The sequence below is a fragment of the Dryas octopetala genome, chromosome 4 (assembly GCF_963921425.1).
Source record: "Dryas octopetala chromosome 4, drDryOcto1.1, whole genome shotgun sequence".
In the NCBI taxonomy this organism is placed as follows: Eukaryota; Viridiplantae; Streptophyta; class Magnoliopsida; order Rosales; family Rosaceae; genus Dryas; species Dryas octopetala.
This window is the reverse complement of record NC_141369.1, coordinates 15,462,043-15,475,624: the sequence shown is the minus strand read 5'-3', so window position 1 is coordinate 15,475,624 and position 13,582 is coordinate 15,462,043. Positions and strand designations below refer to the sequence as shown.

The following is a 13,582-nucleotide window of genomic DNA, read 5'->3' as shown; positions in this document are numbered from 1 at the left end:
AAGTAACTAAAGTCTTCTCACAAAAGAAGAAAAAGCAACTAAAGTTTTACGAGGAATGTTAGCAACGGCTACTTTGATCTTTCTCATATGATCCCTTATCAAAATCATATATTCCATACTTAACACACAAGTGATCATATAGTACTCACTTGAAGGCAAGAATACTGATGAAATAGTGTGCACCCCACAAGTACCTCACCCTTCATAGCATAATAGCCCTACATATATATTCTAGTTTGAACAAGCAACAAATTAAGTTATATATAGAGTTCACAAATTTGGCCCAACCTTAAATCACATATGCTTAGCCATGGTGTGTGTAGGAGTGTTTTTTGGTTGCAAACCACCCCATTCTGTGAAAGGCTATATTGTATCAGCCTTGGCCATAATTGGCATTCTCTTTGCCTTCCGTTTGCTTTGTTACACCATTTATAGGCTGTTAAAGAAGGGGCAGGATGAACACGAACATGAACATGATTCTCCTCGCACCAGTGACCAAAATTCGAACCATGGCTTGGAAATGCAGCAGCACTCAAACTCCTCACCAGTCATGAGAGATTAATGCATGCACATCGGATTTCTTTCAGCCCACTGCCTTAGTTTGTAGCTCTCTCTCATTTGGGTCTCTACCAGCCCAGCTAGCTAGCTATGAAATTCCTTTCATGGTCATGAGCTTATACAAAATTGCTGCTCTGTTGCAAATGTATGCCATATATCCAACAATTGGGTAACTTTATGATCATGTGCATTCAATCATCAAAAGCTGGATCATTACTACTTAGTTATCAAACTGCAAATAACGATTTCTTTTGCGCAGAGGAGGGTTCATATTCAACAAGTTTTTTTGTGAAGCTAACTTTGTTGCTGATCTGGTTTGTCAGTTTCGTCGCCCAGTTTTTTATCCACGACTATCAAGTCCTTACTATCAAAGTATCAAGTCCTAACTATCAAAGTATCAAGTCCTTTATAATTTTGATTGTCCTTTCAATTAAACTGCCTCAAACTATGCCATTCCTACATATATAACTGACTCAACCTGATCATTAGCATAGTCATAGCTACCCAAAAAGGCAAAAACTCTGTACATCTAGTAATATGACAAGTTAGCCAAATTGGTAATCGATCCCTAATTGATCATTAGTCCTTAGCTAAATAGCTAACCAGACCCTGCAGCTTCTACAGCTCAAAATACTCACACCCACTTTGAGTTAAACCCCCATTATTACCATTAGTCCCATTATTTTTGCAGGTCACACGCCACACCTTAAGCACCCCATCAAGACTCCCAGTGCAGATTGTGCAGCCCTCCTCTGCTTCCTCCCCCATGCGACCTGAAAACGCTGTCACACACCTGATTGGCCCTCTATGCCCGACAAGCACCGCGAGACACGTGTGCTGACTGTCTTGTTCCCGGGACCAAATCCTACTCGTGGAGTCAGCCGAGCCACTGACCACATAGTTGGCCACACTGTCCAAGCACATCACTGCATGAGTGTGACCCTGCAGTGCACCCCCATACTGCAGTTGGCCCGAAAACCAGCCCTTGAGCCAGAAGTGTATATACCCATCCGTGCACCCTCCGTAGAGGATCCCACCATCTGGGGCCAGGGTCAGGGCCTTGACTGGTGAGTACTTGGCTGGGAGAGTCACTGTAAGGGAATGTGGCAGCTGGTCCCCTCGGCAGAAGTTGCGGCGCCACACTCGGACTGTGGCGTCGTCTGAGGCCGTGTAGAGGACCCCGTCGTCGGCTACCACAATGGCATTGATCGGCTCCGAGTGGGCTTGGATGGTCTCTATGCACTTGAGGTCTGACAGTCGCCATACCTTCACTGTTTTGTCAATGGAGGCTGAGTATATGATGTCCTCAGATACATTGATGGCCAGTGATGTTATGGAACCCATATGCTTCATCTGTGATGGAGCACATATACATTTATGAAAAATGAAAGTGAGTTTCACTTCAATTTAGACAGCAAATTGAACAACAGTTATAATACCACCACCAAGAACAAATATAATGTAATAATAACAATCATAATATTTGCATTCAAATCTATTTTCCAACTGAACTAGGAATTTTTGTATATGCTAGTTATATACATAAAACCTCTTGGACAGTTGGACCCATGTAAGTATATAACAAATAACATTTTGTATGCTTCAGTTATATAATTTCTCAATTGAACTAGGAAATTTATATATGTATTTTTTCAATTGCCCAAATGGCTCATAACTAGTTTTGTCTAATATTTACATAGAGAGAGGCAGAGAGTAAGTATTTCAAAGGGAAGTGATAAAAGGGGAAGAGAAGGATTTGGATCCTGATGCAGCTGAGTCTATTAGTGACTGTTCCAGCTACTAATTTTAGCTAGCTTCCAATAGTTCAGCTTAAAATAAGACTATCTGTTTCCATAGCAAATTTAATTTACAACTTCATCTTGTCCTGTATAATAATGGTCATAAAGATCAGAACCAACCAATCTGTGGATTCAATAAATAAGGTCCAAATGTGACATCTCTATCTAAAGTTCTAAACATTCATGTGTGTTAGTACAAAGTGCTTATAGAATTTTTCCATCAACAAAAACACAATGACAAAATTATTTGTCACATTTTATTGACCATACCATACTTTATACTTTATTGATCACATTGTTCAAAGAGATGAGACCTACTAAGTAGATTAGTAAATAATATGGTACTTAAAACACAAATATGACTTGGTCCACATAGATCACTTGTCACTGATGATCACTATATATAAACTGATTCTAGCTTGTGTTTACTGCTACCCTCAAGAAGAAACAGAGTGCAGAATATTCTAGACACATGAGGGAACTACCTAATGAATAGTCTCTCCATGTCCCAACCCCTACATGTCTACATGTCACATTCATCAATATTCCCACTCCCAGACAAACACAGAAAATAACTACACCCCTCTAAACAGCAACCACAGCATTAATAAACCACCATAAATACAAACCAAACAAGCAAAACATCAAACACCTTACCATCTTATCTTTCCCGGCAGCAATAATGTAGCTCCGGACATAACTTCCGGCCTTCGGAATCGTGGCCAACCTGACATGCTTCAACCCACCTATATCCCATGTTCTCTGCCACACCCGAACCTTGCCATCACCATAAGCCGCGTAGACCCTATCATGGGACACCTGCATTGCCACCACCATGCCAGCCTTGGTCTTGAGCTGCCCACATTCTGTGAACTCCGGGAGCTTCCAGACCCTTATGAGGTTGGAATCGGATCCGGTGTAGACGAGCCCATTGGAGGCGGCAATGGAGAGGATCTGGCCGTCCTTTTTGAGGACGGAGGAGATGCAGCGGTAGGCGGTGAGGAGGTCAGGCTGTTTGGATGGGGAGATGGCAGGGGAGGCGTAGAGGCTTTGGGTTTGGGAGAGTGAAGGGGACGAGCTTCGGCGAGGTGGGGTGTATGGGAACTCTGAGAAGGAGGCTTCTTTGGTGGAGATGCTTCTGAGGAACTTGTTGGGGTTTTGGGTTTGAGCAAAACGTGGGGTTTGGGGAGAGTTGGGAGAGAAGTCTAGGGAGGCCATTGCTAAGAGTCTCAATGCAATTGGTTCTACTTGTGCTGCATAGGGTATGATAGTTGGGTTTCTTCACTTTCTTGGTAGTGAAGTAATGAAGGTATTTATAAATGGAGTGTCAGTGAGCTTGTGAATTGGGTCACTGGTACTGTCTGCCCAAATTAATGGAGGGGGTGATATAGAGTCAGATGTAAAAACGTGGGAGTTGGGGCCATATCACTACATTTATATAAGATCAACCATGGTTTCATATCTTTATGATAGTTGATGACTTGATATATTATTTATATTTCATAATTTCACATATGACCTACCTAACATCTTCACGAGAGTAAATACAAACGGAGTATTGATAAAAAAAAAGGCTTAATTATCGATTTACCACCCAAAACTGTAACTCATTTCCACTTTACCACCTGAAAATTTTTTTGTCCAAGATTACTACCTATAACTTACATTCGTGTCCCATTTTACCTTGTTCCGTCAACAATTCCGTTAATGCTGACGATCTGGCCGTTAATGCTGACGTGGCGCGCTAGATGTGCGCCACGTGTCACATCTTTTTTTATTTTTCGCATTTTTTATTTTTATAAACTTTGAAAATTAATTAAAAATAGCTCCGGACTCAGAAAAATACACGAAAAATTTCTACGGACTCGTCTTGACTAGCACTAATTTACTATAAGGTTAAATTACCAATTTGCCCTCTCAAAATTTCCAAAAAAATTAGAAAGTCCAAATTTATTTCTAAAAAATTAAAATAAATTTTTCTCTATTAAATAAATTCTAGAATTTTCGTAAACTCTTGGACAAATTCTCAAAAATATTTTGAAAAATTACTAAAAGCCTGTTTTAGAGAATTATTTTGAGACTTTACAGAAATTCTAGAATTTTTCTAGAATTTATTTTATAGGGAATTTTATTTTCCTCTAAGACCGAGAGGTCTTTTGGGTAGCAAGTGTTCACGAGAAAGGTATTGTTAGTTTTTAGAAGACTAACGGTGTAGACCTCATATTTTTTGGAGTTCGGGAGATTATTCTATGAATTTCCAAAGAGTCTAGAGTATTTTAATTTTCTACAAATAAATTTAGACTTTCCAAATTTTTTGGAAATTTTTTGAGGGAAAATTGGCATTTTTACCCCATAGTAAATTAGTACTAGTCAAGACAAGTCAGTAGGAATTTTCCGTGTATTTTTCTAAGCTCGAAGCTATTTTTAATTAATTTTCAAAGTTTATAAAAATAGAAAAATACAAAAAATACAAAAATACAAAAAAAGATGTGACACGTGGCGCACATCCAGCGCGCCACGTCAGCATTAACGGAATTGTTGACGGAACAAGATAAAATGAGACACGGGTGTAAGTTATAGGTGGTAATCTGGGACAAAAAAAATTTCAAGTGATAAAGTGGGAATGAGTTACAATTTTGAATGATAAATCAATAATTAAGCAAAAAAAAAATACTAAATGTTAAGCCACTAAAGCGGTGTCCTGACTTATATATATGAACCAAAAGCGTCACTTGACCCTATAAACCTATATCAACTTGGTACATACGAGACTCAACACACTATTGCACAACCTATTCATAAAACTAGCTATAAGAAATTCTCAAATCTAATAGTTTTTTTCTTTGTAATTTTTGAGGAATTTTTGTTTGCGATCCTAACACCGATATATAATATTATTAATTCACGTATTAAAATATAGATAAATCACTGGCTTAAATTTTTAGTATGTGAGTTCATTGGCAATGTAATGATTAGATCGAAAAATCAGAGTTTTTTTTTTTTTTTTCTTCTTCCCCTCCAAAATTATTTTCTTTGCAAAGTTCTCAACATTTTGTTCCAACTATACCCTTGCACATCTCAATCAGGAAGCCTTCTCTCTGTCTCTCACTCACTTACTCTTTCTCACATTTCACAGACACAAAAATGCCACTCAGTCCCACCACTCCAAAATCCCCAGCCATAATGCTCGAGCGAGTCCTCTCCTCGCGCCGATACGCCTCCTACATGGACGAAGCCTCCGCCGCCGAGAACGACAGCATCGCCGCCGACGAGTCCAAAACCAAAAAGCACTTGCCCATCTCCTTCTTCACGACCCGACTCACCAACTACTTGACCCGATCCGGACCCATCTGGCCCTGCCTCCTCGTTCTCGCTCTCGTCCTCCTCCTCATCTTCTCCCTCATCTTCAACTCCCGGAGATTCGTCTGCGTCTCGCCTTACGACCCGGTTTCTCGCACCGGCTTCTTCGGCTTCGATGGCCTTGAATCGGACTTCGGATCCCTCGGCGTGCCCTGGTGTAAGTATATCCGGGTCGGATCCCATTTCTAATAAAGTTGCATTCTTTAATGATAGATCTGGGTTTTTGCTATTGATATGAATTACGGATTGAGGATTGGTTAAAATTTCGGGCTTTGTTTGGTTGACTTTTTGATAGCTGAGTAATTAGGGAGTTTGGAATGAATTTCAAGTTTTTAACTTTGTGGGTTTGTAAGCAAATTGGAAGATTTAGCTTAGTTAAGTTGGCTTCAATGGCAAGAAAATTTAGTTGATGAGATTTTGATTTTGACTTTTTTAGGGTATAACTAAGCTGCACTGACTTCATAGTAGCTATAAAAGATTTCATGTTTATATTCGGATTGTAGTTCTTGCTGGTATGAGATGTGCAGACATCATAAACAATTTCAATATGTTTTAGGCATGTCTAGCATATGTTGCATATAGCAGACCATTACAAACTACAGTAGAGAAATATAATTATCTTGCATTAAATCCGGGGACCAATGCTTATGTCAATCCCATTGCTGAATGTTATGGAATTAGGTAGTATGTGAACGCTGATGGGTTCTTTATAAAGTGAACGTTATGAATTTTGAGTTTGTTTATGTGGTTTAAAATCCTTGTTTTCAGTGTGAGTTCCGAGTTGTACCTTTGTTTGATTCTTATAATCTTATCCTTGTCAAAAGGCAGACCGAAACACGGAAAAACAGTTGATTGGACATCTAAGGATTTAATCAAGGCCTTGGAAGTGTTTGTACCAATATACGAAACCCGACCAATAAAAAACAACATGTATGGGATGGGTTTTGACCACAGCTTTGGGCTCTGGTTCATTGCCCAATGGCTGAAGCCAGAACTGATGATTGAGAGTGGTGCTTTCAAGGGACATTCCACTTGGGTTTTGCGGCAAGCGATGCCAGACACGCCAATTGTGTCCCTTTCACCCCGCCATCCTGAGAAGTATCTAAAGAAGGGGCCTGCATATGTTGATGGAAACTGCACTTACTTTGCTGGAAAAGACTTTGTGGATTTTGGAAGTGTTGATTGGGGAAAAGTGATAAAGAAACGTGGGATTACTGATCTCAGTCGTGTACTTATCTTTTTCGATGACCATCAGAATGAATTGAAAAGGTACTCACAATATCTCAGTATAATTGTGCTCTTTCCAACTCATTATTGCCTGACTGCTGGAATTGCCACTTGCTGACTTGTTCATATTTTATGCTCTGGTGAGCAGAATACAGCAGGCTCTGAAAGCTGGTTTCCGTCATCTAGTTTTTGAGGATAATTACGATACTGGAACGGGAGATCATTATTCCTTAAGGCAGATATGTGATCAATCCTATATTAGAGGTGCATACTCTCTCATGTTATATTTCATCTTTTGAGGCTATTTGTATGTCATATGCTTTATGTTTTACAATATGCATTCATGCCTTCTTCTTTCTTTACTACGGAAGCCCAAAGTAACTTTATTTGTTGGAGTATTGATGAATTTCTGTTAATACTTGTGTCAAATTAGAGAAACTTTTGTATTATAACTAAGGAGTGACTAACTGCTGACAGAGTCAAGTGTGTCTTACAGTTATTCTTAAGCCAAAATTCGTCACTCATTTTAACAAAATGTGCGTTTTTGTTTGAGATTTTCTTCCCATACATTTTTTTTTTTTTTTGGGGTTCTGTTGGTTATCGTTTATTGCTTCAACAGTGTAGATTTTATTTGATTTTTAACTTTTGGGTGCTTTAGGAGGCGGTCACAGCTGCTTTAAAGACAGTGATGAAGCTAGGATTAGGTCAAAAAGGAAGAAGTTCTGGGAGAAAGCCGTGGATATAGACGAACTTTGTGGTCCAGGTGAAGCATGGTGGGGTGTTAGGGGGTACATGCGGGATAACTTTAACCACAGTAATAAGCAGATTTCGTATGCAGAACATTTTCAGAATAGCCGATTTGTAGAATCGATTCTTGATGTTTACTGGGAGCTTCCACCAGTGGCAGGTCCATCCTTGACTCATCAAACTAGATATGATCCTGCTCGTGCACCAACTCCTGTTGTTGAAGATGGCCGGTATGGCTTATTCCAACGGCTTGGTTTAACCAGACTTGAGACTTCTGTATTTAATGGATATACTCAGATGGTTTACCTTCAGATATCTAAACAGTAATTTTAGAGCTGTCTAGATTCAGATGCTTTGTTTAGCTTTCAATACTTTGTTCATATTTATGCAATACGCATGCTTTTTTAACATTAGCTCTTAGGCTTGTTCATTTACTTTGATTGTTTTATTTGTCTTTCTTTAGACAATTTGTGGAATCAATCTCAGTGACAGTTGTTCTGTACTAGTATCATGTCATAGCTGGACCATTTTTCACTTGTTTTCAGCTGTCCAGTTTCCTATTTGAACTGAGTTAGTTAACTTGTCTGTTGTAACACTTTATAAATTCAATTAATTCAACATTTCCTTGTGCTAGACGCCCTGTTGTAATACTTATTAGTGTGTGTTGGTTGTGTCACTTTTCGATGGAAGTTGTCAGCAGAAAATGTTGAGAGATAAATAACATGCACCTAGTATTGATCATTCCAGTCTAAACAACTGTGCAACAAGTAAAGGAATAATCCATAGGTCTTGGTTCTTTGTAATGGCTTTGAAACTCATGACTTTGAACAACTAGGCAATCAGAAATAATAGTAATTAGTGAGTGGCGTGCACCTGGGAAGACTAAGTGATACTATAAAAACCCCTGGGTAAATAGCTCCTTAACTCAGAGGTTTAGGTGTTGGTTTCTTGAGTTGGAAAAATGAAGAGGAAAAGAGAGAGTAGTTCCATTTCCATCGTATTGATGCCAAACCCAAATCAGTTCTTAATTTTCATTTACAAAAAGCTCCGTCTCAAGTATCGGCACCTAATCTCAAAATCATTTGATGGACCAAGAATGTCATATACATACATTTGTTCTTAAGACAAGAAAGAGAGAGATTTGCAAGCAGCAAAACCATTTACACAGTAATTAGAATATATGGTTACATAAGAGAGATAACAGCAAAACAAACACGCAGTCTGGACGTCTCCAGTGAAAAATTTTCTAACTAGTAGGGGAATTTCCAGTCCATAAGATACACAAAAACTAGGATAGTGACAAACATATGTAGGAATCTGCAACAAACACTCAAACTTAAAAGTCCATTGTAAGGTTCCACTGCTCTGGAGAATGCCTTTTCCAGCTGATACAGTTTATGCTAGTTGCGGTTCTTGTTCTTCTCCGTGGCCCTTGGAGCTGCAGGAAAGTACAGTGATCAGATAAACTACAAGCTCACTTGTATCAATCCCGGAATTTGAACATCAAAAGAAAATACCACCCAATTCCTCAAAGCCGACAAAAGATTGATCAGTGCTAAAAGAAAGCATAGGCTATGCTGGGGTGCGCAGATAAAACTGAAAAATGAAAATATATCCATTGCTATTTTATAATGGTTGAACTACCTAGCCCAATTGCTTCAGAACCTTTCATGATCCTTAGTCTCCTACATGTCTCAGTGAACATCCTGTCAGATAAAAACTCATCAGATGGGAACACATTTAACATCTAAAGATAGTATCATTCACTGACTCTTAAGAATTCGGATCAGGTCAACTAAGGAAAAGTAAAAATAAAAGATAATGCACGGCAACACCAAGTTGCATATCAGGTTGATACATATTACTGTTTATGAACCATATAAGTCAATCTAAGATAATTGCAATAGCAGATTTACAATTCTAAATCACAGCTCATGCAATTCCATTCAAAAAAGCCATAACACAGAACATTTGAAACTTACTCCCAAGGAACATCACCAACAAGCATCCAGTCATCATCCTTGTCTTCATAAGTAAGCACGTATTCAGAACCATGGAGAAGATCCACCAACCGGCTCTTGCTCAGGCCATCTCGCTCTGGAAGTCCATTTGAACTGCACTGCCCTGAATCACAGCCATTCATAAACGTCAGTAAATGCCCATCTGGTTTACATCAGACATCTTATTGAACATTTAAACACCCCTTTGTGGACTCACTGCTAGGCAGCTAGTGTTATTTCTGGTATTAGGGAGTGTCAGGAGTGAAGTTATAAACTAAAATATGTGTCTACCTGAGGTGAAACTGCATGTTACAGCTTTTATTAAACACCAACCTTAATTTATTTTCTGGATCAAACCCTACTGGAAAGGTGTTGCACACCAACTAAGTGGCCCAATAACTCAGTGAGCATGTTCATGCCTGCCTGCATGTGAGAGAGAAAGAGAGAGAGGGAGAGAAGAGTACCAATGGTGAAGCAGCTAAACATCTTCTCCAGAGCCATGGAGAATTCAGTGTAGTTTTTGTAGGTTTTAAGGTCAACCTTCCGTAGGTATGGAGCACCATCCATGCCAACCTTCACATAAAGACACCCGGCCCCTTGCTTGCCCTCAGCATCATCATTGTTCTTTACCAAATTGGAGGCCATAGTGTTCTTCCGAAATGATCGAATTGGGGGCCATCCTACCACCTGTGCCCTGTTACATATAATTTAATGTTCAGTAATTCACCATAAGTACCACATATGTAAAAATCCTTTATTGAGATTAAATTTACAAAGATAGAGGAATGAGAAGTGGGAAATATTGAAGCCAAGAAAGGAGAAATAGAATAGAAGATAAAATAGCTTTCTATAAAGCCTGACTGTTCGTTTCTGGGAGAAAAATATATTTTCAAATGAACCCTTATACTGAAGACTACATGCGGGAAAACACTAGGAATCAGATTAAAGCATAGTAAAATAGCACACCTCTAAACACCATAGAAAAACAAAATTCAACCACAAAGTACAGAGCTTATAAATACTGTTCAGTACAAGCTGTCTAAACATTTTTTTGTCCTGAAAAGCTAAAATTTAATTGTTTATACCCGTTGGACTTGGACCTTCCACCTCCCAGTTCCCACTGGGGAAAGCAAAATAACATAAAAAATGAAACTGAGTTTTGTTTTTTTTTTTATTTTTTATCAGAAGTCAAATTCCCCAGGAAACAAAAGGATGGATATGTGAGGAACAAAATCAACCCAGCAAAAAGGAACTATTAAGAAATGAGCAAAGTAAGCTTACTTGGCTGCAGGAGGACTACCATGCTCAGAGACCTGAGGCTTCTTCTCCTGGACTGGCTTTGCTGATTGAGGAACTGAAGCAACCTCTTTCTTGGCTTGTGCAGAGGCACATAGCTGTTGGGTTTTAGCATTACTCTCTGGAGCACCAAGAGGCTTTCCACTGTTACCTCTAGGAGAGAACAAGACTACTCCTTTACCCATATCAACCTCAGATCCAGCACAGAAAACCCATTTCTCAGAAGACCCATCAATGGCATCAGAGAAGCCCCTCTTAGCCCCAGACACAAGGTTCTTTGAAGGGTTTGGAGAGTACCCATTATGCTTATTGTCCTCCAAATCTTTCCCAAAAATAGAGACCCCAACCCCAAGTCCTGGCTTTCTCTCAGGAGAGCGAGAACCAGGCAAACCAAGCCTTAGCTCAGTCTCCTTGAGGTTGAAAGCTGAGCTCTTCTCATCCTCTGTTGTGGAGAGGGTAGAGGAAGAAGAGGAAGAAGAGATCTTTTCAGAGCTTCTTTCCATTGAAGAAGTCTCTGTTAAGCCTATGTAATCATGTTCCAGTGGTGTAGACATCAAGGTGCTTCACCAATATTGGACCTCAAGTTATGACACTAGAAATTAAGACTTTGGGAGAGAAGTGAATGAATTGAGAGAGCTTCAAGAGAGAGAGAGAGAGAGAGAAGGGGTAGGCAGTAGGCACTCTGGTTAAGCTCTAAAGAGCTGGTTTTGTTGAAGCAGAAAAGGAAGCTTCTTTTAGCCTCTCTGTAGCTGCATTATTCTTTTCTATTGCATTCTATTAAAAAGCTCTAAGCCTCTAACCTTTTCTTTATTGCAAGTTTGCAACAATGATGAAAGTAATTTTATATGGTTTTAGAATTAAAAAGCTAACTTTTGATGGACTATAATACCAATTCAATTCATTTAGCAAGAAAATACCAATTCAATTCATTAAGCAGTCATGTTTACTACTTTTTCTGGTCATTCAGATTTAAGTTTAACTCGTGATGTTATTCTAAAAATAGTGTTCGTTAATACGACACATGTATCAAATATTCCTAACTCATGACTTTATTTTGATGCCAATAAGAAAAAGACTTCATTCAACTAAGACTACCATTGACATTGACATTGCCACATTGATTTATATATGACCTTAATTCACGAACAATTGTTGTTTTCTTTTTTCGCTTTTTAATTCACTAAGAATTAAAAAAAATATATCAACCATAACAACTTATCATAAATTAATTTATAATTTTTATAGGACTGTTATGCTACCAATTGCATATAATTTTTTTTTATAAAGGGAATATATAGATAAAATAACAGAAGAATACAATTTTTTTTTATTAATTGATTTTGATAATGTAAATAGTAGGCAATACCACCGACAAAACACTGCGTATTCCCCGGCAACCTTTTAGATAGTGTTCCCAAATTGCCTATTACTTTATACTCGTACGCCCAACAACAACAATTCCCACTAAAGTGCACCGACCCACACGGCGCAAGTTAGTAAAGTGAATCTCGCACGGAATGGAATACAGGGATAGTGTACTGAATAAGCCATGAAAGTAATTGGACGGAAATGAACAACTGTCTTCTTTTGTTCTGACAATTCAAAACTGTCATCATTTCCCTCACCACCTTGGAAATTATCAATGTTTTAGGTTTGTTAATGTCTGCTGTTTAAACGTGTTTGTGTCGTGTGAAATTCTCTTAAATTTGAACATGACAACTTAGCTTATCTTTTTCAAATATATAAACTAATTAAAACTCTTATATTGTGTTAAGCATATAATGCATATTTCATAATATTTGGATAGAGTTTGAAAGCATTCGATATTGTCAAAATAATGAAATTTAAAAGTTTAGAATTTATAAAATTTCTTGTTTGACTAACCTATATGATGAAATTTTTAATCACACGGATCAATTTATAAATTGCAAATCAGCAATAGTAATTATGGTAGTTGTGTATGGTGACTGTAACAGAGCTCAATGGTGGCCATTTGGTACGGTGAGAATGGTGGCAAAGTTGGTGGCAACAATAGTTGTATGACTTAAGATGAAGTAGGAAGGTATATAGGAAAGAGGTAAGCACCTAATTCGACCAAGTTGCCTTTGGATCATGTTTCTTACCAAACATTTCATTTTGTTCTTACTAAACAAACAAAACAATTTTTGTTCTTAAAACTTAAAAGCAAGAGCATTGGTGGATTTAACCTTAACGTTAATTTAAGTGATTCTTCCACCTTTTATTATTTTACAAGCCACTGATTGGTGTCATGGGGTTTGATTTGTTCTGTAAAGAAATTATGGACTCTAACAAAAAATATATATACATATATATTATGGAAAAATTTGATATCACATGAGTGCATGACTGCCTAGGATTTAACCTTTACTGATTGCATTTACCGTCCGATCACTTACTGATGCTGTGAAGTGTCGGATGAATCTTTACTTTTACCACGCCCGTATCCGCCATAATAATTGTGTAATCCAAAAGTGGGAACGCGTGTAGCAGATCTGACATATACAATAATCAACGGTTTACATCTGCCCACGTCACTTGACACGGTGGTTAGGGGACAAAACGGTGTTCCGTTGC

At 38.3% G+C, this 13,582-nt stretch overlaps 3 protein-coding genes across 3 annotated transcripts; 1 reads left to right on the top strand and 2 right to left on the bottom strand.

The window, feature by feature from the left end:
- Nucleotides 1-1,176: 1,176 nt before the first annotated feature.
- LOC147287260 (protein JINGUBANG-like) lies at nt 1,177-3,575 on the bottom strand. The gene is made up of 2 exons (XM_086242603.1): nt 3,015-3,575; nt 1,177-1,911 (listed from the first exon to the last, which is right to left on the bottom strand). Exons 1-2 carry the CDS (start codon nt 3,573-3,575, stop codon nt 1,177-1,179), a joined length of 1,296 nt encoding a protein of 431 aa, XP_086098729.1.
- Nucleotides 3,576-5,487: 1,912 nt separating this feature from the next.
- Nucleotides 5,488-8,324, top strand: LOC147287259 (DNA-directed RNA polymerase subunit beta). The gene is made up of 4 exons (XM_086242321.1): nt 5,488-5,874; nt 6,542-6,986; nt 7,093-7,208; nt 7,603-8,324. Exons 1-4 carry the CDS (start codon nt 5,502-5,504, stop codon nt 8,016-8,018), a joined length of 1,350 nt encoding a protein of 449 aa, XP_086098447.1. The 5' UTR covers nt 5,488-5,501; the 3' UTR covers nt 8,019-8,324.
- A 364-nt stretch (nt 8,325-8,688) lies between these two features.
- On the bottom strand, nt 8,689-11,797 carry LOC147287258 (auxin-responsive protein IAA27-like). The gene is made up of 5 exons (XM_086242322.1): nt 10,973-11,797; nt 10,156-10,385; nt 9,674-9,815; nt 9,336-9,397; nt 8,689-9,129 (listed from the first exon to the last, which is right to left on the bottom strand). The coding sequence occupies exons 1-5, from the start codon at nt 11,539-11,541 to the stop codon at nt 9,092-9,094; spliced, it is 1,041 nt and encodes a 346-aa protein (XP_086098448.1). The 5' UTR covers nt 11,542-11,797; the 3' UTR covers nt 8,689-9,091.
- Between the last annotated feature and the right edge of the window lie 1,785 nt (nt 11,798-13,582).

What these genes read in the sequence shown, in the direction of transcription:
- LOC147287260 (XM_086242603.1), bottom strand. Translation starts at nt 3,575, where the DNA reads ATGGCCTCCCTAGACTTCTCTCCCAACTCTCCCCAAACCCCACGTTTT. An exon ending in CTGCCGGGAAAGATAAGATG is followed by an intron (nt 1,912 to 3,014) that starts GTAAGGTGTTTG and finishes GCTCCATCACAG; the next exon opens with ATGAAGCATATGGGTTCCAT.
- LOC147287259 (XM_086242321.1), top strand. Translation starts at nt 5,502, where the DNA reads ATGCCACTCAGTCCCACCACTCCAAAATCCCCAGCCATAATGCTCGAG. An exon ending in ATCCCTCGGCGTGCCCTGGT is followed by an intron (nt 5,875 to 6,541) that starts GTAAGTATATCC and finishes CCTTGTCAAAAG; the next exon opens with GCAGACCGAAACACGGAAAA. An exon ending in TGATCAATCCTATATTAGAG is followed by an intron (nt 7,209 to 7,602) that starts GTGCATACTCTC and finishes TGGGTGCTTTAG; the next exon opens with GAGGCGGTCACAGCTGCTTT.
- LOC147287258 (XM_086242322.1), bottom strand. Translation starts at nt 11,541, where the DNA reads ATGTCTACACCACTGGAACATGATTACATAGGCTTAACAGAGACTTCT. An exon ending in GGTAGTCCTCCTGCAGCCAA is followed by an intron (nt 10,386 to 10,972) that starts GTAAGCTTACTT and finishes TATATGTAACAG; the next exon opens with GGCACAGGTGGTAGGATGGC. An exon ending in TTCTGAAGCAATTGGGCTAG is followed by an intron (nt 9,130 to 9,335) that starts GTAGTTCAACCA and finishes ACTTTCCTGCAG; the next exon opens with CTCCAAGGGCCACGGAGAAG.